Raw genomic sequence first — 27,965 nt, 5'->3', positions numbered from 1 at the left:
AGGTCCTAATAAATTTGTTATATTTGGATGAATATTAGTGACTTGTGTACCGGTCAGTTTTTCTGAAATGTAAATTCCAAGGTAGGCTGAATTTGGAGGATTAAGTGAGGAGGTGCAGGTTAAGAAAACCCTAATATCTCACATTAAGGATTTTAGATTGCTCTAGGTGCTGGGGAATAACTGATGGCCTCTTAAAGATGGGGGAGATTGTGAGGGAGTAGTCATGGAGTCAGAATACAAAAAGGAGAGAGTATAAAGGAATGGCATTGTATATGGTGATCTTGATGACTGGAGTGGGCTCCAGAGTGGGAAAGAACAGCTTAGGTTGATAAGTAAATCAATCATTTGGTAAGTAAATCAATTCAATACATATTTATTGAGCCATACACTGGGGATTTTCTGTTCCTGTTACGGAGATGTTGTAAAAGAAGAGCAAAGAAGTATGTTTGTTAGACACTCCTCTCTGTTAAGGTCTGTAAAAGTGCTCTAGTGTATTTGGGGGTGGGACATGCAGGCACCAATGCTCTTTTGTTTGCTTGTTTTCTCTGCCTTGCCTATTTAAATGAAAAAAATTAAAATGGTTCTAATATTTTTAAGATAATAAAGAAACCTAGTCGTTAGTTAACCTAATTAGTTAATACTAATCACACTTGATTATCCTTGAAAACTACATATTGTATATAAGCCATTGCTGATTTCTTTTAATGTTTTATCCAAAGATTGCTCTGTTTGGTTCATATGAAAATGGTAAATGATATTTTGTGAAGGAAATGTTGACTTTTTCTTTAGTTAGTATTTGTCAGAGCTGAACATTAAGGCTATTCTATCTGATACTCAAAGTGTGGTCCAAAGTCAGGCAGTATCAGCATCACCTAGGAGCTTGTTAAAATGCAGATTCTCGAGTCCTACCCCACACCTACTGAATCAGAACTATTTTAACAATCCATTTACAATCTGAACGCACATTAAAGTCTGAAAACATTATGTGTCTGCCATATGTTTTGGCCATAACTGAATTGCAGACAAGAGATTTAGTTTGTTCAGGTGTCTTACCACAGAACCATAGGAACCTAACGTCACATTAATTAAACTATTTAATCAGAGTTATTATCTGATAATAACTGAGTATCTGAAAATTAAAAATATTATAGTTATACACACATATTTGCAGGATCTGAAGGAAATAATTCTAACTGAAAAATGCACTATTCTGAATCTGTTTTATGTGAGAAAAACAGGCTATAATAGTCTATTTGGCTTTTATGTTCTCATTCAGAAAGATAATGCTAGTGTTGATCTATTTGCAACATAAAATTATTGAATTATTACATAGCAGAATATTTCATCTCTACCCATACCTTGTGGTCCATATTGACGTGATTTTTTTCCAGCTAGGAAGTCAGGAGTGAGATAAATTCTATCACCCTTTTCTCCACAGCCTCCCATCTGCTCAGTATAAGGTCCATCATTACCTGTTGGATTAGGTTCAGCAACCAGAACATCAGCCTGAAATTTAAGAAAAATTTTTCATCATTACAAAATTTCAGCAAATGAATTGACCTTATTCACAGCAGACTATATTGAAACAATTTTATTTGATTCTAGAATATTTTGATAAAAGAATCTAAGTCACAAAATAAAATTAAATTTGAAAAAAGAAATTAATGTTCTTACATTTTTGTAGGTCTCAAGTTTGGGTTTCACATATTCAGGTTTTGTTTTCCAATTTTCAGGAATCAAAATGGCAACATTTTTGAAATAGAATCTTTTTTCTGTAGCCTCAAACAAATATGGAGATGCATCGGTCACCATATCCTGGGGGCAGGGGGGTGGGGAATAAATATAAAGAAGCATGCTTAATGACAGAAAAAAAGATGAAATTACCAATTATTCCAATTTATATTTGTATTTCACATTTCCAGAAAATGGCTACTTATCAAGCTAAGAAAAGGAGATTATCTTGTTAATAATAGTAGCTAGCTTTTTTTGACAGAGAAGGCAATGGCACCCCATTCTAGTACTCTTGCCTGGAAAATCCCATGGATGGAGGAGCCTAGAAGGCTGCAGTCCATGGGGTCACTGAGGGTTGGACACGACTAAGCGACTTCACTTTCACTTTTCACTTTCATGCACTGGAGAAGGAAATGGCAACCCACTCCAGTGTTCTTGCCTGGAGAATCCCAGGGACGGGGGAGCCTGGTGGGTGCCGCCTATGGGGTTGCACAGAGTCAGACACGACTGAAGTGACTTAGCAGCAGCAGCAGCAGCCTTTTTTGAGATTTTTATTGCATGCTCTGTGTCACAGTGTAATGGTTGACACTGAAGACTTCAAAAGCAGGCACTAATCCTGGCTCACCACTTATGGTGGGACATCAGAAATTTCCTTGAGAGAATTCCCTGGTGATCGATCCAAAGGTTAGGAGTCGGCACTTTCACTGCTGGGGACTGGGTTCCATCCCTGGTTGGGGAACTAGGATCCCACAAGCCACGTGGTATGGCCAAAAAAAAAAAAAAATGTCCTTAACTGCTCCTGAGCCTCAGTTTCCCCATTTATAAGATGGAAAATATTACAGAGAGCAGCCCATAAGGTTGTTGTGAGGATCAAATGAAGTCAAGAAAGCATTTGGAGCCATGTTTACTTAGCACAAATGCTTATCAAATATTAGCTCTTAGTTTCATTTCATTGATCCTTTAAAGATCAATGAAACTTTAAAGGAAAAACTGAGAATTAGTATTAGTCTCAACATCTCACACCAAATAGTAGTGAAAAGAAACTCAAATTAAAATAAATACAACCTCAACACCTCCTGTAATAATTTTGTTGTTGTTGTTGAGTTGCTAAGTCGTATCTGACTCTTTGTGACCCTATGGACTTAAGCAAGGTCAGGCTTCTCTGTCCATGTTATTCTCCAGGCAAGAATACTGGAGTGGCTTGCTATTTTCTTCTCCAGGGGATCTTCCCGACCCGGGGATTGAATCCTAGTCTCCTACATTAATAGGCGGATTCTTTACCACTGAGCTACCAGGGGAGCCCAAATGTTATGATAGTGTTTGTTTTTAGTATAAAACTAAGTATTAGATACAACGAAGTGGCATAAGTATATAATTTCTTTTCAAATTATGCCTAACTTTATTTCTCTAAAGCAAAAGAGCTGTAGTGTTCAATTATAAATGCCTGTTTCTCTGAAAGTTTCCCTGAAATGCATCATGACAAGACAGTAGAAGGGATACTACAAGATGTTTATAATAGAAAGGGAAATTGGGACTATTAGAGCTGAAAATCACTGAAAAATGCAAATATGAGTGTAGACAGAGGGAAGAAGATAGAAGACTGAGCTCCAGGGGCCCAGCATTCAGAAGTGGGAAGAGGAAGAGCCAGCAAAGCAGACTCAGAAGGAGCAGCCGGTGCAGGGGAAGGAGATCGGAAGGCATGGGAGAGCACTTCAAGAAGGAGAGATTGGCCATCAGAGTTAAACGCTGCTGAGCAATCAAGGAAGATGAGGACTAAGAACTGAGCAACGAATTTGGCAACCTGAGATGACAGCTCTATATGAGTGAATTCAACAGGGTGGGAGGTGATGAAGCAGAGGCAATGAAAACAGCAGGTCAAGAAATGTTTCTACAAATTAAAAGGAAATCAAGAAATGAAGCAGTAGTTGAAGGAAGATTTTGGGCAAGGGAGGTTTGTTTTGTTTTGAATGGGAACTATTATAACATATGTATTGCTACTGGGGGAAAAAAAAACAAAGCTTACAATGCAAGAGGGAAAAAAAAAGGGATCATTGCTGGAGGAAAGTCCTTACTGGAACAGACCAGAGAGATGAGACATTGATGCCTAGACATCTAATCCTACGGGGTGGCCTTAGAAGCAGAGACAGTTCATCACTATATGGGAAAATAGTACTTGTGTATTGATGCAGGAGTAAATACTGTTCTGCTACTTCTTGGGGATAAACTTGGGGAATTTATCTCTCTGAGCCTCAGTTTCTGTCTTTTCAAATGGTAATTATAATAGTTGCCTTGCTAGTTTTAAAAAAAGCTCTCAAAAAAGCCAGATTTTGAACAACTACTAGGTAAATTTAATATCGTATCACTTTTTAAAAATATTGAGTCAGTATCACTAAAAAGTTGAAAAATAGGTATAAAACTTCCTATGTTGGAATATTATATTACAATTTAACTTGTAAAATGTAAATTTTCAGTGTCTCCTAGGAAGACAACTAAGCAGCATGAAATTTCTTGTCTTCCGTGTTTTATCAGAAACATTAATAAGGAATCTTTGACATCTGTTTCATATTTTGAGAAAGTGACCTCATATCCAAATAGACAGTTGAGCTTTTGAGGTTTGAAGAACGTTGAGGATGAAATTCATATGCTGCTGCTGCTTGCTAAGTCGTTTCAGTCGTGTCCGACTCTGTGTGACCCCATTGACAGCAGCCCACCAGGCTTCCCCGTCCCTGGGATTCTCCAGGCAAGAACACTGGAGTGGGTTGCCATTTCTTTCTCCAATGCATGAAAGGAAAAGCGAAAGTGAAGTCGCTCAGTCTTGTCTGACTCTTAGCGACCCGATGGACTGCAGCCTTCCAGGCTCCTCCATCCATGGGATTTTCTAGGCAAGAGTACTGGAGTGGGTTGCCATTGCCTTCTCCGGAAATTTATATGATGCACTGGTAATTCCTTAAGAACAGGGATGATCTCCTGTTGACAACTGAATTCCTGGTACCTGACAATGTGAATGCTCTGTAAATGTTCATTGGATTAACGAACAAATGCGTGAATGAAGAGGTTACGATGAGGGGCAAACTGTCCAGGAATGCCAAGACAGGAGGTGCTTGGGCTTCCATGCGTTGAGGAGACCCCCAACTACTCCCACTGTGCGTGTGTTAAGGGGGCGCGAGGGGTAGAGAGCTTCTTGACTCTCACCCCTTCATCTTATGAAGTGTGCTCGCACGGCTTCCGCAGCACAGAGTGGGGGGAAACTGCTGCAGCGCCACCTGCTGGTATTGTGAGTGCAGTACCTTTCGGACGGCCCTGCTGAAGCAGGTATTTAAGAACTGACTTAGAGGGTTCTGCTCACACAAGGACACCAAGGGGAGAGTCTCCCCAAAAAGCAGAGAACGGAGGGATGACCAGGAAGGTGGCAAAGCCCACAGTGAGGTCCCTTGACCGCAGATCTGAAACATCAAACAGGGGCTCATTTTTATTAACTGCTCAGGGACTCTTGAGCACACTATTGTCCTTAAAAGTGTTCCTGTGACAAGGTAACTGTGGAAACCAACTTCTCTCATACCCAACTCCTTTAGGACTCATACCAGAAAACCAATGGAATAATAGTAGTGAGGAGTATATTTCTCAGGAGGAAGCCCCAAAGAGAGTGAGGTGAATGTCCTTTTGCTTTTTCTCTCAGTTCAGTTCAGTTGCTCAGTCTTGTCTGACTCTTTGCAACCCCATGGACTGCAACACACCAGGCTTCCCTGTCCATCGCCAACTCCCAGAGTTTACTCAAACTCATGCCCATTGAGTCGGTGATGCCATCCAACCATCTCATCCTCTGTCATCCCCTTCTCCTCTCGCCTTCAATCTTTCCCAGCATCAGGGTGTTTTCGAATGAGTCAGTTCTCATCAGGTGGCCAAAGCACCATATAAATACAAATTACCATTGTCATTAGAAAGGCATTTGTGGCTCCTTTTCACTAGTTCCTGAGGCCTGCTCACTGTCCAGCCAGAGGCAGAAACATGCTGGTCACATTTTTCCTCCCAACTTCCTTGTCTGTTGCTCCAGTGGCTGGCTGTTTCATTTTTGCTAATGTTATTTCTAAGTTTGTTGTTCAGTCGACCAGTCGTATCTGACTCTTTGCGACCCCATGGACTGCAGCACGCCATGCCTCCCTGTCCCTCGCCATCTCCCAAAGTTTGCCCAAGTTCATGTCCATCACATCGGACATGATGGCATCCAGCCATCTCCTCCTCTGACACCCTCTTCTCCTTCTGCCCTGAATCTTTCCCACCATCAGGGGCTTTTCCAATGAGTTGGCAATTCACATCAGATGAACAAAACCCTGGAGCTTCAGCTTTAGCATCAGTTCTTCCAGCGAGTATTCAGGGTTGATTTCCCTTAAGATTGACTGGTTTGATCTTCTTACTAGAGGTAATCAAAGACTCACCTAATGTTTCTGATTGTTTAGAGATTTCAAAAGACATGAATTTCCCTTTCACTGATAGCAATAATACCTGATGGTCTTCTGGTTTGAAAGTGTGAACTTCCCCTCCTCTTCAACCATTGCACTTCTCTAGCCCCAAACTCCTCTGGTGGTTGAGATGGTTCTCTCCCCTAACTCCTCTTTCTGGGTTTGCATCTGTTTAGAGCAAGGAACCTTTTGAGGCAACCCTTGGGGCCCTTGTACTATTAACTTCTGAGTTTACACAGAGGAACTTTTCCCAGAAACAAGTCTCAGTGCTTTTGGCTTGGTGAGAAATGATGAGCCCTTTCCATCTAAGATTAAAAGGAGGCCTGGGGACTGATGAATTGCCTACCATTTGTTGAGCTCTTAATATGTACCAGGCATTCTGCATACATTTTTAAAGGTCTTTCAAGTTTTTGAGAAAATTTTAGACTTACAGATGAGACATGCAAAAAATGTATACAGTTCCCATATACCCTCATCCAACTTCCCTTATATGCGTGCACTGATAATCCTCACAAAGTCCTGTGAGGAAGATATTTATTATTTTCCCCATTTTGTAGACCAGTACTTTTGCCCATTATACAGTACTACCTCTGGGTGAGCTACAGTCACTTTCCAGGATTGGCTTTTATAAGGCATTTCCTTCTTATTCTTTCCTGTTTGCTGTTATACAAAACCTCTCTAATCTCTCCATTTTACAGCAGTTAGATGCCTCTATGTGGACAGGAAGAATCCTCTTCCCTAATTTTTGCTTCCCCTACAGAAGAAGTAACAAGTGAAATAAGACTGCTCAGCAGCCCTGAGAAGACGCTTTGCGTTGGGCCTGGTAAAATGCAGGGTTTCCTCCCATTGGAAGGTTAAGGTTTGTTCTTAAATCAGAGATTAAGCTTTGCATCTTGGACTCCTATATTAGAATCACAGGGAAGGGAGGGTTTAATCAGGAGAATAAAAGGAGACTCTGATAGGTGCAAATGGTAAAATCAGACAAAAGAATTACCCTCTGCACATTTCATAATATCTGCCAAATATAGTTGGCTCTGCCTTGGTGTAGAACTAAATAATTTTCAATGAAGTCATCTACAACCGAGAAGTAGAGATATCATTTAGTAAGTGCCAACAGTATATCAAGCTCTGAATTATATGCATTGCATGTATTATCTCATCCCTCGGAAGAATCATAATTGCTGTGTTATTATTTCCATTTTATAGCTGAAGAAATGCAAGCACAGATATTAAAAAAAAACTTTCCAGTGTCACGCAGCTGGAATTAGAGAACTCATGTTTGCTCTATCAACATATTATGCTTAATTTTTCAAAACAGCATGAATAGTTACCATTTCAGACTTACCTTTATATGTTGGATGAGTGTTTCATCTTCTGGTACATTAGGGTCAATTGCAATGACAATGCCTTCATAGCCATTATTATTCAGCTGAATGAGTGAATCACTCAGGGCCCCTTCCAGAAGGTGAAGGACCAAGATGAAAACAGAATTCTTAAATGACCCCATTGCTGTACATCTCCCTTTGAGTTCTCTCTTTGGAAAATGCTGGTTATGGAAGCATCTTTCCTTACCCCTATATATATGAATATATAGACACACATTTTTCCAATTTATCAGCAGTGGTTTATTGTAGGACTTTAACCTCTTGACCCCAAATTGTTTCACTATTGGATCTGTCTTCACTATGATGAATGATAACTATATCTTGGTCTAAATTCTGTGTACTTTTTAATATTTTATTTTGAGAGAAACGTTAGCCTTGCCTTCACCTTTGCCAGTTGCTGGCACAGAGGGTGGGGAGCCACATCCGGTTCCCTGGAAGGACTCACAGCTGACAAGCAGCTTTACCATTGAAAGATGTTTATTTCTTACAAATGTTTGCCCAGTCAGGGACACCGACCCACCCAACACCACCCTCTAACCCCTGCCTGCCCAGTGGAAGCCTGATTGTTCTGCATATTTGATAAGCATTCATTAAGTGTAAACCATATTTCCAGTTATCCCTCATAATGGTCTTTATTTTTATCCTCTTTGATCTTTACACAACCTCAGCACCTTTTATTACTCTCTTAGACAATCTACTTGTACCAAAAGCATTAGCAAGCAACATTAGAAAAGATGAAATTTATATCTGACTGTGCAAGGCAAACTCCCTAATTTCCTTATCAGACCTCTATTTCATTATTCCATAGCTTCTATTGTCCAATAAAATTCAAGTTAGCATTAAATTATTTTACTGAAATTAAATGTCTCTTAGGTGAGAGGCATTTAGATTATTGCCAGCTACCGTATAGATTCTTTTAAATTTGCCAAGTCTCAGATGGAAACTCATATTGGTCCACCACTTTCCTGTATTCAAATTACTTGAAATATCCCTTCCTATAATATCATTTGATCTTTGCATAGTGGTAAGCATCAGTTTCATCTTGTCTGTCTTTTTCTTTGACATTCACTCATAAAAATTAAATTAGTACTTGTTGCTAATAATTAGTGTGTGAAAGTCGCTCAGTCATGTCCGACACTTTGCGACCCCATGGACTGTCCATGGAATTCTCCAGGCCAGAACACTAAAGCCTTTCCCTTCTTCAGGGGATCTTCCCAACCCAGGGATTGAACCCAGGTCTCCCGTGTTGTAGTCAGATTCTTTACCAGCTGAGCCACAAAAGAAGCCCCAATAATTAGTACTTATTGCTTAAGTGTATAATCTGTAATTAATCAAAAGTGAGGCATTGGAATAGAGTGGAAGTATCCAATTATAAAGTAGTTGTCCAGATAATCTAAGTATGCTTTTACATAAAAATTCAGTGCCTACTGCCCAAAGAAAGGCAATGCCAAAGAATGCTCAAACTACCGCACAATTGCACTCATCTCACACGCTAGTAAAGTAATGCTCAAAATTCTCCAAGCCAGGCTTCAGCAATATGTGAATCGTGAACTTCCTGATGTTCAAGCTGGTTTTAGAAAAGGCAGAGGAACCAGAGATCAAGTTGCCAACATCCGCTGGATCATGGAAAAAGCAAGAGAATTCCAGAAAAGCATCTATTTCTGCTTTCTTGACTATGCCAAAGCCTTTGATTGTGTGGATCACAATAAACTGTGGAAAATTCTGAAAGAGATGGGAATACCAGACCACCTGATCTGCCTCTTGAGAAATTTGTATGCAGGTCAGGAAGCAACAGTTAGAACTGGACATGGAACAACAGACTGGTTCCAAATAGGAAAAGGAGGACATCAAGGCTGTATATTGTCACCCTGTTTATTTAACTTCTATGCAGAGTACATCATGAGAAACGCTGGGCTGGAAGAAACACAAGCTAGAATCAAGATTGCCGGGAGAAATATCAATAACCTCAGATATGCAGATGACACCATCCTTATGGCAGAAAGTGAAGAGGAACTAAAAAGCCTCTTGATGAAAGTGAAAGTGGAGAGTGAAAAAGTTGGCTTAAAGCTCAACATTCAGAAAACGAAGATCATGGCATCTGGTCCCATGACTTCATGGGAAATAGATGGGGAAACAGTGCAAACAGTGTCAGACTTTATTTTTCTGGGCTCCAAAATCACTGCAGATGGTGACTGCAGCCATGAAATGAAAAGACTCTTACTCCTTGGAAGGAAAGTTATGACCAACCTAGATAGCATATTCAAAAGCAGAGACATTACTTTGCCAACAAAGGTTTGTCTAGTCAAGGCTATGGTTTTTCCTGTGGTCATGTATGGATGTGAGAGTTGGACTGTGAAGAAGGCTGAGCACTGAAGAATTGATGCTTTTAAACTGTGGTGTTGGAGAAGACTCTTGAGAGTCCCTTGGACTGCAAGGAGATGCAACCAGTCTGAAGGAGATCAGCCCTGGGATTTCTTTGGAAGGAATGATGCTAAAGCTGAAACTCCAGTACTTTGGCCACCTCATGAGAAGAGTTGACTCATTGGAAAAGACTCTGATGCTGGGAGGGATTGAGGGCAAGAGGAGAAGGGGACGACAGAGGATGAGATGGCTGGATGGCATCACTGACTCGATGGACGTGAGTCTGAGTGAACTCCGGGAGTTGGTGATGGACAGGGAGGCCTGGCGTGCTGCGATTCATGGGGTCGCAAAGAGTCGGACATGACTGAAAGACTGAGCTGATCTGATCGACTAATCTGAGTGAATTCTGGGAGTTGGTGATGGATAGGGAGGCCTGGCAGAGAAGGCAATGGCACCCGACTCCAGTACTCTTGCCTGGAAAATCCCATGGGCGGAGGAGCCTGGTAGGCTGCCATCCATGGGGTCGCCAAGAGTGGGACACGACTGAACGACTTCACTTTCACTTTTCACTTTTATGCATTGGAGAAGGAAATGGCAACCCACTCCAGTGTTCTTGCCTGGAGAATCCCAGGGACGGGGAACCTGGTGGGCTGCCGTCTATGGGGTCGCACAGAGTTAGATGTGCCTGAACGACTGAACTGAATTGAACTGATTGACTAAATATATGCATTTAATATGCATGCATCATTAAAAGTTTTACATTTTAAAATATCTCAGACACCCCCCCCCCCAACACACACACACATATTATACATGTCTTCCCCTTGGTTCCCTAGAAAAGAGAGGCTAGGCAAGCTTATGTACTAGTGATTTGCAAGCCTAATTCCAGAAGAGTGGGAGTGAGAAAAGGGGAAATAATCCAAGGAAGCCTGGGAGGCAATAAAAAGTGCTAATTACACCACTGTGGTGTCACAGAGATCAGCAGGCCACCCTGCAGATTCAGCCGCCCTGCCATCTGGGATGTCTCCTAATGGGCAATCGGAGGAAGGGAAAATGTTTGGATCCTTCTCAACTACATATGATCACTTCCCCTGAGCTTTCTCGTGTCACCCAAACCTTCAGCAGCTGATTGCAAAAAAAAAAAAAAGAAAAATGCTATAGCTCATGGTATATAAACAGGCAAAGATTCCAAGTGGTGCCTGATTGACCTCTGGCAGTAGATCCACTTGGGCCTACAAGGAGTGATTGAGGTGCCCATTGGGTCAGCTGGGGCCAGACAAACCTAAAGAGGTTCAATAAGGTGAGTCCAATACAATTTACTTCCTGAACTGCTCAGACCCACTCATGTCCTTTCATCATATCTAGATCCATTATTACAAGGTAAGGCTGGAATTGGGGGTAGAGGCATGAGCTAGTTCACATTTTCACTGAGAGAAGGTTCAAGACCAGTCATTCATAGAATCTCCTCTGAAGTGCTCGTCATGGGCTATCTCCTAAAATACCCAAAGCAAGAGAGTTGTTGAAATAAGTTGTGATGCCTGCTGCTACAGCTGGTCTCAAGACCATTACAGATATGTATTGTCTCCTTTCTTCATCAGCAGTTTCCCTAATTTTTAGCCAGCATTTTGGCTGATCTGTGGTATTTGTTTGCCTGATGGAGTGACCCAGCCCTTCATTCCTGAGGCGTCTGAGCCTTGGGTCACTCTGCCCTTGTTAGGCTATGGTTGGAGCAGATGCCGGTGACAGGCGTCGCCTGGCATGACAGAGCAGTTTAGGTGCTTGCTTATATTTTGCTTGGCCTTCCCTGCTGGCTGGGCCCTGATTGCTTGTTCAGTGGAGAGTGCTTGACGCTGCCTCATCTCCTAACACCACTGGCTGTTGTGTCCCAGGGGAGAGGGTGGAGTTAGTGTGGACCCACTGGGCAGGCTGTGGTGGCAGCTCCACCCTCTCTGGTACCCAAGTTCAGCCTGAACAGACTCACAGAGGCTTTGGCTCACATAGCATCTCACGCCATGGCACCTGGGATCTGGCTTTGTCAGAGGCAGCCCAGATTATTTGTGTATTTTAAATAAACAGAAATATAAGTATGTTTTCCTGTGTTTGGCTGCTTTCACCTAGTATTTTCAGCATGAATTTCAGCTATGTTGTTTTACGTAGCAGTAATCGTGCTCTTTTTCCTTTGTATTCCATTGTAAAAATATGCCACAATTTACTTACTGATTGCTTTTGATGAACATTTGGATTATTTCCTGCTTGGGGCTATTTTAAATAACAGTGCCATAGACATAAGCATTGACTTCAGTTGGGTATGTACCAAGAGTGGAATAGCTAAGACACAGAATATGTGTATGTCTAGCCATGGTTGGTCTCCCAGACACTTTTCAAAATGGTGTACTGATTGATCTACATTTCTACGAGTACACAGTGCAGCTGGTCTTTACAATTTTATCCACACTGGATGGGGTATAATCATGTTGTACTGTGGTTTTAATTTGCATGTTTCCTGATGACTGATGTTACTATACACCTTTCCATTTAATTGCTGGTCATTTGGATGTCCTTTTATGAAGTGCCTTTACAAGTCTTTGCCCAGTTTTTATCAGGTTAGTTTTTTCTTGTTGATTTTTAAGAATTCTTTTGATGTTCTGGGTATTGAGCTGTGGATGTATACATTGCAAATATCTTTTCCCAGTTTGTGGCTTGTCTTAGCGGTTCTCTTGGATAAACAGAGGTTCTTAATTTTAATGGAATTCAATATAATGTTTTATTTTATGGGTAATGTTTTTGGGGTCATGTTGGAGACAGCATTTCCAAGTTCATGAAGATGTTATACAATATTTTATTCTAGAGCTTTGTCATTTTATCTTTCACATTTAGTTCTGTGATCTATTACATATTATGTTTTGTATATATAGTATGGGGTAGGATTCAAGATTTTTGTTTTGTTTTGCTCTCTAGGTAGCAGTACATGCAGGTCATTTATTGACAGGATCATCCTTTACACCCTGAGACTTGCTGTGTCTCAATGATAAAGAAGCCACTTGCCAAGGCAGGAGACGCAGGAGACTTGAGTTTGATCCCTGGGTCAGGAAGATAATCCAGAGAAGGGAATGGGAACCCACTCCAGTATTCTTGCCTGGAAAATCTCACGGACAGAGAAGCCTGGTGTGCTACAGTCCACGGAGTCACCAAGAGTACGACAATACTGAGCAACTGACCATGCATTCCTTTCCCCCCACTGAGTTGCAGTTGAGATTTTTTTATGAATGAGGTGACTGCAAGTGTGAAGATCTGTTTTCAGACTCTATATGACTAGGCTTATTATCTCAGTCCTGTTTTGTCTTAGTTACTGCTGGTTTATAACTCTTAATATTTAGTAGTATAAACACTAGCTATAAAAGTATCAGCTTGGGAATTCTACCAGAAGAAAACTGCTGGATTTGACAGGATCATATTAAATTTATATGCTCATTGTAATATGTTAGCTAAATGATACAACCACCAGTGCCATGACAATTCTTAGGTCAACCATAAAAGGTCAAAAAGTGATGGTTACCCAGTTCCTGGAAATCTCCACCCCTTCTCCAAAATAATTAGAATAATCCTACCACTCATTAGCTTGTGAAATTACCCAGCCTATAAAAATCGTCCACCTCGTATTTCAGGGCCTCTCACCTTCTGAGATGGCCCACACTCTGTGGGGGGACTGTATTTCTCCCAAAGCCTTTTTTTCCTTTTGAGACAGATCACATTCTGTCTATGGAATGTGTATCTCTCTAAATAAATCTACTTCTTACTTAAAATAAATAAATATATACATATTTATACATCAGTTTGGAAAGAATTGACATTTTTATAATATTGAGTTTTTGAGTCTTTATTGAAAGACTCAATCCACGGTCCTGGAATATCTTTTCATTTTAAATTTTATTTATTTGAGCTCAATTATGTTTTATAGTTTTAAGGGTAAAAGTCTTATGTACCTTTGGTTAAAGTTATTTCCATGGTGTTTTAAAATTGGGGGGTGTTATTATAAATGGTATTTTTAGCAAATTTCATTTTCTAATTGTTTATTGCTGATATATAGAAATATATTAGATTTTTGTGTATTGACTTTTCCTCCACAGAACTTACTAAATACATTTATTTCTAGTAGTTTATAGATTCTTTTGGATTTTGTATGCTTATAATTATGTCATCTATGAATAATAATATTCTTCCTTTTCAATCTTATATTACAATATTTTTATTTTGTTTCCTTCTCTTATTATACTTGTACTTCTCCGTAGTACAGCATTGAATACCAGTGGAAAGAATGGTTATCTTTATTCTTGTTCCCAATCCCAAATGAAAAAGCATCCTATATTTTACCATTAAGTATGATATTACCTAGAGATATTTTGTAGGTATCTTCATCAGATGAAGAAAGTCTGCATCTGTTCCTAGTTTGCTGTTTTCTTTTTAAAAATCATAAATAGGTTTTTAATTTTTCCAAGTGCTTTTTATGCATCTATTGATTTTCATTTTTTATGCTGGTACTATGGGGGCTTACATGGGTTTGAGTTTTTGATATTAAATCTCCCTTACATTCCTGGAATAAATTCTTGATCATGATGTAGTATACTATTTGGTGTACTTACATTTAGTTAGGATCTTTTGCACTATGTTCATGAGAGAGATTGGCGTTAACTTTTCCTTTCTTGTAATGGTCATGCCAGGTATTAGTATCAAGGCTATCTGGTCTCAAAAAAGTTGAAAAATGTTTCCTATTTTTCTATTCTCTTGAATAGTTTAAAACAAACTATTTGTTTAAAACATATTATTTCTTCTTTAAATTTCCCTCTGACCATTGTTTTACTTCATTGTGTAAGTTTTGCTATGACATATTTTTATTATTATTCAGTTCCAAATATTTTCTAACTTTTATTTTGGGTTCTTTTATTAGCATATGCACTACATAAAAAGAAGGCTATTGCTTAATTTGCAGACATTTGGCGAGTCTCTAGATAATCTATTATTAATTTCTAGTTTAATTCTACTGGAGCCAGAAAGCATACTCTAAGATTTAAATTATTTGATATTGGTTGAGTCTTACTTTTTGCCTCAGCTTATGGTCTATTTGGTAAAACATTTCATGTGCTTTTGAGAAAAATATTTTTTCTGTAGTTATTAAGTTACAGTGTTCTGTACATGTTCAACCAAGTTAATCATGTTATCCAAATTTTCTCATTTGTTACCAATTTTTGTCTTTTTACTGAGAGTTATGTTAAAATCTCCAATTATAATTGTGAACTTATCTATTTATTTTTCTTTCTATTCAGTTCTATCAACTTTTGCTTTATATATTTTACAGCTATGGTTTTGGTGTAGGCAAATTTAGGATTGTTATATAATTATCATCACAAAATGTCTTTTCTATCTCTAATAATACCTCTTGCATAAAATCTACTTTTAATGATATTAATTATGGTATACTGGTATTTTGAATATTGAAAAGTTAAAAAACACAGCACAGTTCTTGGCATATGGAATTTATTCAATAAAGTATCTTTACACTTCTTCATTTCATTTACCCAACCTGTAGCCTTGAAGGGGAAGATTGGAGAGAAGTCAACAACATGAAAAAGCTGGGGCTTTGCATTAGATGGCATCAAGTAAGAATGACCAATATATGTATGTAGGACATTGGTGTGTTTAATAGGTAGTTTTAAGCTGTTTGCCATATAGCACCTCGATATGACTCCTGCTTCCACCCCCTAGTTCCTGACATCCTTTAGTAATGGTTATAAGACTGCAAGGTATTCCTACAGTATTGATGACAGAAAAATTGGTACAAATGTTTGGGAAGGACATATGCATTACAGTTTAAGTGTGTTTATCTTTCAACATAGCAATTCCATCCTAGGAATTTACCAACAGACTCATACAGGTGTACAAGAGTATATATACAAGCATAATATAATTTGTGCCTCAAAATATACTTTATAATAGGAATAAGTAGAATTAATAAGTAAGCTTATTTATTATCTATTTTATCACATCTTAAACATCTGTAGTTTTAATAATAGCATGTATTACTTTTATAAGTGAACTAAATTCCTGTATAAAACTAAAATATTAGACTAAATACTATCATTAGGAAATCCTAAAATGTTAGCATACAACTGATCTGTTTTCTCTATTCTTAATTTCTAACCTATTTTTCTTTATTCTTCCATTTAACACTCTCCATTTTATTTTATCTTCATGCTCTTGCTTCTTCTTTCCTATATTAGTGTGAAGTAAGATTATGCCAGTTTTATAAATGTTCTTTTGAATGTTTGCTAACTTATGTTGCTTCTGTTCCACAGGCCACGATATCTTTCTGTCGAAAGCTATTACCTATTGTACTGAATGAATTCCTCCTTCTTGTGTCCTTGAGACAAGTGTTCTCAGAAAGCAGCTTTTTGATAAGATGATAAGACTTAGCAGCCTCCCTGGAGAAGGCAATGGCACCCCACTCCAGTACTCTTGCCTGGAAAATCCCATGGATGGAGGAGCCTGGAAGGCTGCAGTCCATGGGGTCGCTGAGGGTCGGACACGACAGAGCGACTACAATTTTACTTTTCACTTTCATGCATTGGAGAAGGAAATGGCAACCGTTTTGTTATTGCCTGGAGAATCCCAGGGAGGGGGGAGCCTGGTGGGCTGTGGTCTATTGGGTTGCATAGAGTCGGACATGACTGAAGTGACTTAGCAGCAGCTTAGCAGCAGCCTTCCTAGTGGCTCAGATGGTAAAGAATCTGCTGTGTTCGATCACTGGGTTGGAAAGGTCCCCTGGAGGAGGGCACGGAAACCCACTCCAGTATTCCTGCCTGGAAAATCCCCATGGACACATGAATGTAAGAAAAGGTGGCCTTAGAGAACCTAGTGAGTTACAGTCCATGGGGTCACAAAGAATCAGACACGACTGAGCGACTAAGTACAGAAACCTATAGCTGAGAGGAGATAAAATTGGCCACCATCTGGGTTGCTCTCCACTCACCCATGGAATCATCTTGCTGATAAGAGCTTTATAGTCTAAGTGCAGAAGGAATTTATGGAGGGAGGCATCTCTTTTGACCTTTGGGGACAAGTTCTAATTACCTCCATGCATATGAGCATATGTTTCTGTGCCTTTGAGTACTTCTCTATTATCATGTGTTCTATAACTGTATCCCTAGGTTTTATATTTTATTTTGTCTCTATCTTTGTGCCTGAGCTGTGCTTTTTCTACTTCCTATGATTTGTTGTTCAGTTGTTCAGTCGTGTCTGACTCTTTGCGAGCCCATGGACTGCAGAATGCCAGGCTTCCCTGTCCTTCACCATCTCCTACAGCCTGCTCAAGCTCATGTCCATTGAGTCAGTGATGCCATCCAACCATCTTGTCCTCTGTCCTCCCCTTCTCCTGCCTTCAATCTTTCTCAGCATCAGGGTCTTTTCCAATGAGTTGGCTCTTTGCATCAGATGGCCAAATTATTGGAGCTTCAGGGTCAGCATCAGTCCTTCCAATGGATATTCAGGATTGATTTCCTTTAGGGTTGACTGGTTTAATCTCTTTGCAGTACAAGGGACTCTTAAGAGTCTTCTATAACACCACAGTTTAAAAACATCAATTCTTTGGTGCTCAGCCTTCTTTATGGTCCAACTCTCACATCCCTAATGTGAAAGTGAAAGTCGCTCAGTTGTGTCCAACTCTTTGCGACCCGACCGTATAGTCCATGGAACCCATGTCCAACTCTTTGCGAGTGTCCAACTCTTTGCGATCCAACTATATATTCTGTATAGTCCATGGAATTCTCCAGGCCAAAATATTTGAATGGGTAACCTTTCCTTTCTCCAGGGGATCTTCCCAACCCAGGGATTGAACCCAGAACTCCTGCATTGCAGGAGGATTCTTTATCAGCTGAACCATAAGGGAAGCCCCACATCCGTACACAACTACTGGAAAAAACATAGCTTTGACTATATGGACCTTTGTTGGCAAAGTAATGTCTCTGCTTTTTAATATTCTGTCTAGATATGTCATAGCTTTCCTTCCAAGAAGCAAGCATCTTTTAATTTCAAGGCTTCAGTCACCATCTACCGTGATTTTGGAGTCCAAGAAAATAAAGTCCTATGATACATACCAAATAAATCGGATTCTCATTTTTTCAGAGCCCACTATTTATCTGACTTCCCCTCTGCCTCTATTCCTTGTTTCCCTGTATTTTACATTCACAGATAATAACACAGATCTTAGCATATAAAGCAGCATCCACCCAACTTTATATCCATTTCCCTTTTTAATTTTTCATCAGCTAGATTTTCTACCAGCCTTATATGAGTTAAATCTTCTAACATGGACTGTCTTCACTTTATTTGAACTATTTGCTTCTATTCATTTTGTCTTTTCTATTTTATTTAGATCTGGTTCAGTTTTGCTCTCATTTTTCCCTTTGGCTCAGCTGGTAAAGAATCTGCCAGCAGTGTGGGAGACCTGGGTTCAATCCCTGGGTTGGGAGGATCCCCTGGAGAAGGGAAAGGTTCTCCACTCCAGTATTCTGGCCTGGAGAATTCCATGGACTGTATAGTTCATGGACTCACAAAGAATTGGACAGGACTGAGTGACTTTCACTTCCACTTTTCACTTTTCTTACATTCATGTGTCAAATATCCATATGAATGGTGCCTTTCTCTTCCTCCCTATGAAGCCAGGTTTCTCAATCATGGCACTATTGACATTTTTGGCTGCCTAGATTTTAAAACATATCTTTGCTCAATATAAAGCTCCTCATTGGCAGATATTTTTTAGCACTCTAAGATATCATTTTGTTTTTTTTCTGGCCTCAATTATTTCTGATGAGTAGTTAGTCACCTTTCCTATAATATATGTATTTTCTTTATATAGATACCAATTTTAGGTTCACTGAGCATGTTAGACCTGTGGGTTGGTAGTGTGAATCAAATTTGGAAAATTTTCATATTTCTTTGACTATTTTATGCTCTATTTCCCTCCCTCTAATTCTGGTACTTATTTACTTGTACATTAGACTACTTGATAATGTCACACAAGTCATTTGGTTGTTTTTTTTCTTTTTTACTGAAATGCTTCAGTTTAGATGCTTTCTAATTTCCTTTCTTTAAGTCATATGATCCTTTCTTCCGTAGTGCCAAACTGTTGTTAATCCATTACAGACTTTTCCTATACATTTCATTTTTCAATTTTAGGATTCTGATTTGTTTGTTTTTAAAGACTTTCACATCTTTCCTGAAATTCTTCCTCAATTAATCACTTATACCTATTTTTTCCTACAATTTATCTTATTTATAGTGTTATTGTAAACTAATTATCTACCAGTTCCAAATCTGGATCATTTTCGGATTGTCTTTTATTGACAAAGCTTTATTCTTATTGATTATAGAACACATTTCTTGCTTGTTGCCGTGTATATTAATGTTTTATTATATACTGGATGATAAATTGTAAAGACTGTGTTATGTCATCTTTCTCTGAGTTATGTTCTAGCATAATTGAATTACTGGTGAATATAATCTTCATTCTATAGAGTACTGGTTTTAAACTTGGTCAGACAGATCTATTTTAGTTTTGCCCTTGGTTCTAGGGCCTAATTCTTAGTCTGCGGGTGTGATCCTCACCACTGTGTGGCCCTTCTAGAGTTTCAGTGGAAACACACGGTGCTTAGAGTTGCTTCCCTTCTGGAATTTCCTCCCTCAGTTGCCAACTGCTTTAGCAACCCAGAACGCTTACTTTTGGTTTATCAGCTCAGTAAGACTGTTGCTGTCTGCTTGAGCCCTATCCAGATAGTCTGAGCAAACTGGAAATGCCTTCTGGGGGAAATGCTGGTTAAATGTGGATATCACCTAGACTGTGTTCCTTTTTTCAAGGATCACATCCCCTCCAGTTTTCACCTGTTTTTCTTGGTTTCCAGTGCCTTCAAAGGGTTGTGATTTATATTTTTTTCCCAGGGTTATAAATATTATCAGCAAGATGATTGGTTTGATATGAACAAATCTGCCATTGGTGCAATTGGATTCATTATGTTGTTTTAAACAAACGATATAGGCAGGGATCAATTCTTCTGAAATAATTACATTATGGCAGAAGGCAAAACCTAAAGCAAACAAAATAATTTTTAGTAGACTTTCTAATAATATGCAGGTGCAAAAGCACTTTTGGAACAGACAACATCGCACATATAACAGCAATCTGCTCAGCACATAGGCTACATGAATTCATCTAAAAATCTCTCTCTCTCCCATTGAAATTTAACCTTTTACTATCCCTAAAAAGAATAGTGTAAAAAGGAAAAGGATATTGTCCTCAATATCAGGAACAGATTTACATAACTAACCATTCTGGCATATGAATATAATAATAATAATACTTGCCTATATTACCTCCCAGGCAGCTTATCCATCTTTGGGCTTCCCTGGTGGCTCAGATGGTAAAGAATCTGCCTGCAATGCAGGAGAGCTGGGTTTGATCCCTGAGTTGGGAAGATCCCCTGGAGAAGGGGACAGCAACCCACTCCAGTATTCTTGCCTGGAGAATTCTATGAACAGAAGAGTCTGGTGCACTATAGTCCATGAGATTGCTGACAGTCGGACATGACTAAGCTGCAGAGCAGCTTATGTCACCTTCAATTCCTAAACTTCGCTTTCCTCTCCCAAATAATTGAACAATTGGCTCAAAATTTTTTCCTCTTCTTGCGATCTTTGATCAGATTATCAGTGATGTCACTATTCATGTGGTATCCCACTAGTGACCAATACTTCACAGTTCCTCATTCTCTTTGGCCCAGCTCTCATGTATTTATATTCCTTATTATTTGTTCAGGATCAGTGTCACCTCCTTTCCTATGGCTCTGTTCTATTGATGATCACTGGGGTCTCTAAATCAGTATCATCCCACATTTACCACATCTTTCTTATTGTCTAATGTACACCTGGATAAGCCTAGGTGTACTAGGTAGGAGATGAGCTCCTAGCAAGCAGTTGCAAGCACCATGTTTCTTTCAAAGAACTCACTCATTTCAGCCAACTTTCTTGCAATGAGTAAAAGATAAGCCAACAAAGTGTTTTTCACTCCCTCACAATCACTGAAGCTCGTTTATCCTATACCTTTGATGAGATCACTCTTTCAGCTCTGCTATATTTCAGTTTACTACTTCAACATCATTAATCTGTTTCAGTTCTATCTCTCTCAATTCAGTGATTTGTGGATTTAAAGCCATGTGTTCATACTATACCCACAAAACTAAAAAAAAACAACAACAAAACCCTATTTCTTCAGCCTAACCCTGTATTCTTGCTTATTAACCTTGAAGATTTAAATATTTCTAGGCATAATCCCTGGCATCTTTCCACATTTTCTTAAATAGACAGGAGTAGACTTCCCTGGTTGTCCAGTGGTTGAGATTATACTTGCCGGTGCAGGGGACACAGGTTCGATCCCTGGTCTGGGAAGATCCCACATGCCAAGGAGCACCTGGGTCCATGTGCCATGCTTACTGAAGCCCTAAAGCTCTAGAACCTGGGTGCTGCAACTGCCAAAGCCTGCCTGCCTAGAGCTCATGCTCTGCAACAAGAGAAGCCATGACAATGAGGAGCCTTCACACACAACAAAGAGTAGCCCCTGCTTGCTGCAACTAGAGAAAGCCCACACAGCAACAAAGACCAACACTGCCAAAATAAATAAATAAATGAATTAAAAAAATAGACAGGAGTGAAGGAGCATTATGGCAACTTGACTCCTGTTTACTCTGCCATTAGCCAGCACAGTGCTTTAGATTACTTCCTTAACCCTTCATTTCCCTATTTTTAAATTGAGGAAAACATTTGAAAACCCACGCACCCCATCTTTGTCCCTTTGCATTCTTGTTCCAGCTCCCTACTATTCCCTCTCCACCTCCAAACTGGAAGTGAAGTTGCTCAGTCATGTCCGACTCTTTGCGACCCCATGGACAGTAGCCTGCACCAGGATCCTCTGTCCGTGGGATTTTCTAGGCAAGAGTACTGGAGTGGGTTGCCATTTCCATCTCCAGGGAATCTTCCGGACCCAGGGCTTGAACCCAAATCTCCTGCATTGTAGACAGACGATTTAACGTCTGAGCCACCAGGGAAGTCCATCTCCAAAACTTAATCTAATTGTCATTCTTAGTTGGTACTAGTAATGAAACAGTTCTAATCCACATTATTGTTTGCATTCACCCAATAAAATTTTAAGTTTTATAATATGCAAAGCATGCAATTTTATTGCCCCATAATCTTAAAAAAATAAGGGTAAAATTAAATAAAAGATAATTTTTTATTTCCTTATGACCTGTGCTTGCCTCTCTCTAGTCACCATCCACCCCTGTAGGTAAATACCTGTAGGTAAATAAGCTTTTATGGGGAAAGGATTCGTGAAGTCTTATTTAAACAGTAAAAAACAGAATTAGTTAATAATCTCCAAAGGTCAGTTTCTCCCCTGTGACTTTTTTGGTTGAAGTTGAATGAAATGATATAGCCTATATATGTGTTAAAATAGGCTCAGAACTATGTAGTTTTTTCTTTACTTAGTTTTATGAGAGCTATAACCATTTTCATTGAATAACACTCAAAGCAAATTACTTGGAAAGCTGCTTTGATAAGAGTAGAACATTATAAGCAATAAATTTAATATACCTCTGTTATAAAACCAGTGCCAGGGGACAAGGATAACACCTACATTTTAAGGTTAACTCTTACAATGAGCCAGATCTCTTTGAGCATTAGCAGTGGCATCTATCTGTAGTCTAATTAACCAAATGAAAGAAGAAAAGAACTTTACAATAGGTGCTTCATATATAAAATACAACTTGACCTTTAGTCATAAACAAGCAACCTGTTCTGAACAAATAAGGAGAAATGAAAAATTAATCATAGCAACTGAGCAATTGCTTCATGTAGATAATTATACTGTATCATTCCGGCATAACCTCCTTCTCTTTACTTGGGGTTGTTTTTCCTCTTCAATAGAGTAAGCTTTTGAATCTTTGATTCGATTTTGCTATTGCCTTTGCCTTTAAACACATTAACTTAGAGAATGCTGCTGCTGCTGCTAAGTCGCTTCAGTTGTGTCCGACTCTGTTGCACCCCATAGATGGCAGCCCACCAGGCTCTGCTGTCCCTGGGATTCTTCAGGCCAGAACGCTGGAGTAGGTTGCCATTTCCTTCTCCAATACATGAAAGTGAAAACTGAAAGTGAAGTCACTCAGTCATGTCCGACTCTTCGCAACCCCATGGACTGCAGCCTACCAGGCTCCTCTGTCTATGGGATTTTCCAGGCAAGAGTACTGGAGTGGGTTGCCATTGCCTTCTCCGAACTTAGAGAATAAATTCCATTATTTTGTCCATAGCCAAAGCCTAAAGGTTTTCTAATTCCCGTCCCCCTCAATTAATGCTATAAAAAAGATTTTTGGTCTATTTACCGTGTAAAATTCTGATCTATACTGCACAGAAACTCAAGACATTTTTAATAATTTGATGTTAATTTGACTTTATTAGTATGTTTTTGTAAAGTGCAAAAGCCATGGATCTTATATTTAAGAGGGAATGTACTCTGTACATTTCTCATAGTAATTTTGTTTCATTCTCTTTCTTACCTGCTCTCTTTTTCCTGTTTAAAACACAGTGTGTTACAACTATAGTGAGGCAAATGATTCCTATAATACCTATTGCTGTCAGAACTCCTTTTAATATAAGATTATCTCTGTCAAGTACAGGAGAAGAATTTGGGAGAATCAACAGAGATGCCTGGGCAATGTTAGAGATAGCAGACTTTAAGGAGTTTCTGTCTACTGCTCGTATTGCCATATAAATTCTGTGGCTTTTTTGTGCCTCTCCATCAGGTTGATATTCAGGTCCGTTTGTGAAAAGCTCTGATGAGAACTTAAATATCTCCTTGGTACCAGCTTGCTGAGGATTTAACTTCGATGTATTCACTAAAATGGCATTGTTAAAGTCATCTTGAATATTCTGCAGACTTTTACTCACTCTTATTTCATAGCTGTTAGCTGAAATTAAAAAAAAAATACAAATGGGGAAGTTAAGTGATTTTGAATAAACTCTCTAGTTTATTAGAAATGGCTTAATGACAATAGCAACCAAAAAAATCAAAATACCTATGAATAAACAAGGAGAGAAATATGCATAAGAACAAAACTTTTAAGACACTACATAAGAACTCATACTAAAACCTGAATAAGAGAAAAGTTTTATTATGTTTTTCAATAGCAAGATTCAACACAATAAAAGATGTTATTTTTTCCCTAAGTTATTTTGTAAATTTTACATGATTTTATTAAAAGTACCTCTAGTTTCTGTTTTAACAAGCTTATTGCAAGTTTAAACAGAAACTAAATAATCAAAATTAACCATATAAATTTAAAAAATAGCAAATTTATAGTGGAAGGACTGACTTTATCAGATATAAAAACCCTGCAATGCTTCAATAGCTAAAAAACTGCAGTACAGGTGCATGAATACATTCATGTATAAAAATTGACCAAGACATATTCAGGAACTCATCTCACACGCTAGTAAAGTAATGCTCAAAATTCTCGAAGCCAGGCTTCAGCAATACGTGAACCGCGAATTTCCAGATGTTCAAGCTGGTTTTAGAAAAGGCAGAGGCACCAGAGATCAAATTGCCAACATCTGCTGGATCATTGAAAAAGCAAGAGAGTTCCAGAAAAACAACTATTTCTGCTTTATTGGCTATGCCAAAGCCTTTGACTGTGTGGATCACAACAAACTGTGGAAAATTCTGAAAGAGATGGGAATACCAGACCACCTGATCTGCCTCTTGAGAAACCTATATGCAGGTCAGGAAGCAACAGTTAGAACTGGACATGGAACAACAGACTGGTTCCAAATAGGAAAAGGAGGACGTCAAGGCTGTATATTGTCACCCTGTTTATTTAACTTCTATGCAGAGTACATCATGAGAAACGCTGGGCTGGAAGAATCACAAGCTGGAATCAAGACTGCTGGGAGAAATATCAATAACCTCAGATATGCAGATGACACCACCCTTATGGCAAAAAATGAAGAGGAACTAAAAAGCCTCTTGATGAAAGTGAAAGAGGAGAGTGAAAAAGTTGGCTTAAAGCTCAACATTCAGAAAATGAAGATCATGGCATCTGGTCCCATCACTTCATGGGAAATAGATGGGGAAATGGTGGAAACAGTGGCAGACTTTATTTTTCTGGGCTCCAAAATCACTGCAGATGGTGACTGCAACCATGAAATTAAAAGATGCTTACTCCTTGCAAGAAAAGTTATGACCAACCTAGATAGCATATTGAAAAGCAGAGACATTACTTTGCCAACAAAGGTCCATCTAGTCAAGGCTATGGTTTTTCCACTGGTCATGTATGGATATGAGAGTTGGACTGTGAAGAAAGCTGAGTGCCGAAGAATTGATGCTTCTGAACTGTGGTGTTGGAGAAGACTCTTGAGAGTCCCTTGGACTGCAAGGAGATCCAACCAGTCCATTCTGAAGGAGATCAGCCCTGGGATTTCTTTGGAAGGAATGATGCTAAAGCTGAAACTCCAGTACTATGGCCACCTCATGTGAAGAGTTGACTCATTGGAAAAGACTCTGATGCTGGGAGGGATTAGGGGCAGGAGGAGAAGGGGGCGACAGAGGATGAGATGGCTGGATGGCATCACTGACTCAATGGACGTGAGTCTGAGTGAACTCTGGGAGTTGGTGATGGACAGGGAGGCCTGGCGTGCTGCGATTCATGGGGTCACAAAGAGTTGGACACGACTGAGAGACTGAACTGAACAGGCTTCCCTGATAGCTCAGTTGGTAAAGAATCCACCTGCAATGCAGGAGACCCTGGTTTGATTCCTGGGTCAGGAAGATCCACTGTAAAAGGGATAGGCTACCCACTCTAGTATTCTTGGGCTTTCCTTGTGGCTCAGCTGGTAAAGAATCCACCTGCAATGCGGGAGACCTGGGTTCGTTCCCTGGTTGAGAAGATCCCCTGGAGAAGGAAAAGGCCACCCACTCCAGTATTCTGGCCTAGAGAATTCCACGGACTATATAGTTCATGGGGTCGCAAAGAGTTGGACATGACTGAATGACTTTCACTTTTATTTAGCACTGTACTAGGCACTTAATATGGCTTAGGTGGTGCTAGTGGTAAAGAAACCACCTGCCAATGCAGGAGACATAAAAGATGCAGGTTCAGTCCCTAGGTTGGGAAGATCCCCTGGAGAAGAGCAGGACAACCCACTCCAGTATTCTTGCCTGGAGAATCCCAGGACAGAGGAGCCTGGTAGGCTACAGTCTATGGGGTCGCAAAGAATTGGACATATTGAAGCGACTTAGCACACAGTAAATAATAAAAACTCAGTTTAAACAGTTATTAACCCACACTCTTAATGAAGAGGTAAGGGCATAATCTATTTCCATAATACCTTGTCCACATATATTCCCAAACATAGTAATGATCTGGTAATATTTTGCTTGTTTCACATACTTTGTCATCTTTTTACAGTGTATTGTATATGGTAAAGAGTTGATACTGTATATACAGTGATATATACGAGTTGTTCATTTATTGCTAATAAGGTTTTTAATAATAGTGAAATTTTTCATAATTGTAATGCCAGAGACATACCCTGATTGTTTTTAACTCTGGTGATAGAGGTGAATATCACAGCTTTCTAGACAACAATTTGTGAAAAAAAAAAAAAGAGAGGATGAAAGCACATGTTTATAAGTTAAACAGGCACCTACTTGCTAGTTGGTATACTCATGGCTAATTGGTCAATTTTGCCATTGCTGGGTCATCAAGTCAGTTATGATTGAGTGATCTCAGCAAGTTAATACACATCTCACCACTCCCTACCTGCCGATCTTTTGTATTTGAGATTTCGCATTGTAACAGGCTTGATATGCTTTAGTCATCCTGCTCTAGTCATCCTCTCCATCCTGCAGGGCCATTTATGTGAATGTGTGAAATCCTCTCTCCCTTTCTAAAGCCCTTTGTAATATCAGTTCTAAAGTCCCATTCAGTTGTATTTCTTCTTTTCAAGCCATTCAAAATCACTGATACTGTACACCCATTTTCTTTGTACTCTTAATTCAGTGGTATAGTTGAAACCACTGGGAACTGGGAACACAGTTACCAGTAGTCTGAGCTTGTCTCTTTTCACACTACTGTGCTTCTGAGGCAGTGAGGAAAGAGGAAAAGTACTAGATGGCAGGCACCACACTTTCTTTTACATAAAGATGGGAGTGAGTGTGGGTGGCTACTTACTTCAAATAAGAAGCTAGAGAACTCTAGCAACACAAATCAACAGCCCAGGAAATTAACTGGGCCCTCTTTCTCCTCCATTTTGTATTATATATGTCATCTTCAGTCAGTTCAGTTCAGTTGCTCAGTCATGTCCGACTCTTTGTGACCCCATGAATCGCAGCATGCCAGGCCTCCCTGTCCATCACCAACTCCTGGAGTTCACTCAAACTTACATCCGTTGAGTCAGTGATGCCATCCAGCCATCTCATCCTCTGGCATCCCCTTCTCCTTCTGCCCCCAATCCCTCCCAGCATCAGAGTCTTTTCCAATGAGTCAACTCTTCGCATGAGGTGGCCAAAGTACTGGAGTTTCAGCTTCAGCATCTTTTCCTCCAAAGAAATCCCAGGGCTGATCTCCTTCAGAATGGACTGGTTGGATCTCCTTGCAGTACAAGGGACTCTCAAGAGTCTTCTCCAACACCACAATACTTTGTGAAATAGATAGTCTTAGTTATATTTTTCACATATACAACTGAGGCTAATAGAGTTTAAGCAAACTGCCAAAGATACAACAGCTGGACTTGTAGTCACAGCAGGGACTACTTTTTGGCTCTAATGTTAAGTTACAGCTGTTTCCATTATACAAACGATGCATCCATCCCACAGTTTCAATCAATTCATATCTCCAAACTTTAAATTAGGAGAATCCTTATATTAGAATGTAAAATATTTCTC

General features: G+C 39.4%; 2 protein-coding genes and 1 long non-coding RNA gene across 4 annotated transcripts in view; 1 reads left to right on the top strand and 2 right to left on the bottom strand.

Annotated features, from left to right (window-relative positions):
* CLCA1 (chloride channel accessory 1) overlaps positions 1 to 7,740 on the bottom strand; it is a 34,092-nt gene extending 26,352 nt beyond the window's left edge. The window contains exons 1-3 of the mRNA XM_086390928.1: positions 7,534 to 7,740; positions 1,675 to 1,815; positions 1,359 to 1,506 (exon numbers count right to left, since the gene is read on the bottom strand). Of these exons, the coding sequence (XP_086247054.1) occupies positions 1,359 to 1,506; positions 1,675 to 1,815; positions 7,534 to 7,695 (451 nt within the window). The 5' untranslated portion in view covers positions 7,696 to 7,740. The remainder of the gene's footprint in view (positions 1 to 1,358; positions 1,507 to 1,674; positions 1,816 to 7,533) is intronic.
* The window catches only part of LOC147375717 (uncharacterized), a 284,991-nt gene extending 271,228 nt beyond the window's left edge, over positions 1 to 13,763 (top strand). Inside the window, exon 2 of the long non-coding RNA XR_015160386.1 lies at positions 12,893 to 13,763. This is a non-coding gene — a long non-coding RNA (uncharacterized LOC147375717). The remainder of the gene's footprint in view (positions 1 to 12,892) is intronic.
* A 9,694-nt stretch (positions 13,764 to 23,457) lies between these two features.
* The window catches only part of CLCA2 (chloride channel accessory 2), a 41,600-nt gene continuing 37,092 nt past the window's right edge, over positions 23,458 to 27,965 (bottom strand). For both annotated transcript variants that reach the window (XM_086390920.1, XM_086390921.1), the window contains one exon: positions 23,458 to 23,991. In XM_086390920.1, the coding sequence (XP_086247046.1) occupies positions 23,549 to 23,991 (443 nt within the window). In that variant the 3' untranslated portion in view covers positions 23,458 to 23,548. The remainder of the gene's footprint in view (positions 23,992 to 27,965) is intronic.

This window comes from Bos grunniens, chromosome 3, assembly GCF_055505025.1.
Source record: "Bos grunniens cultivar Pamir isolate PY7600 chromosome 3, Bosgru_T2T1.0, whole genome shotgun sequence".
NCBI classification, from domain to species: Eukaryota; Metazoa; Chordata; class Mammalia; order Artiodactyla; family Bovidae; genus Bos; species Bos grunniens.
Note: the sequence above shows the minus strand (reverse complement) of the source record. Positions and strands in the feature narration are given on the sequence as shown.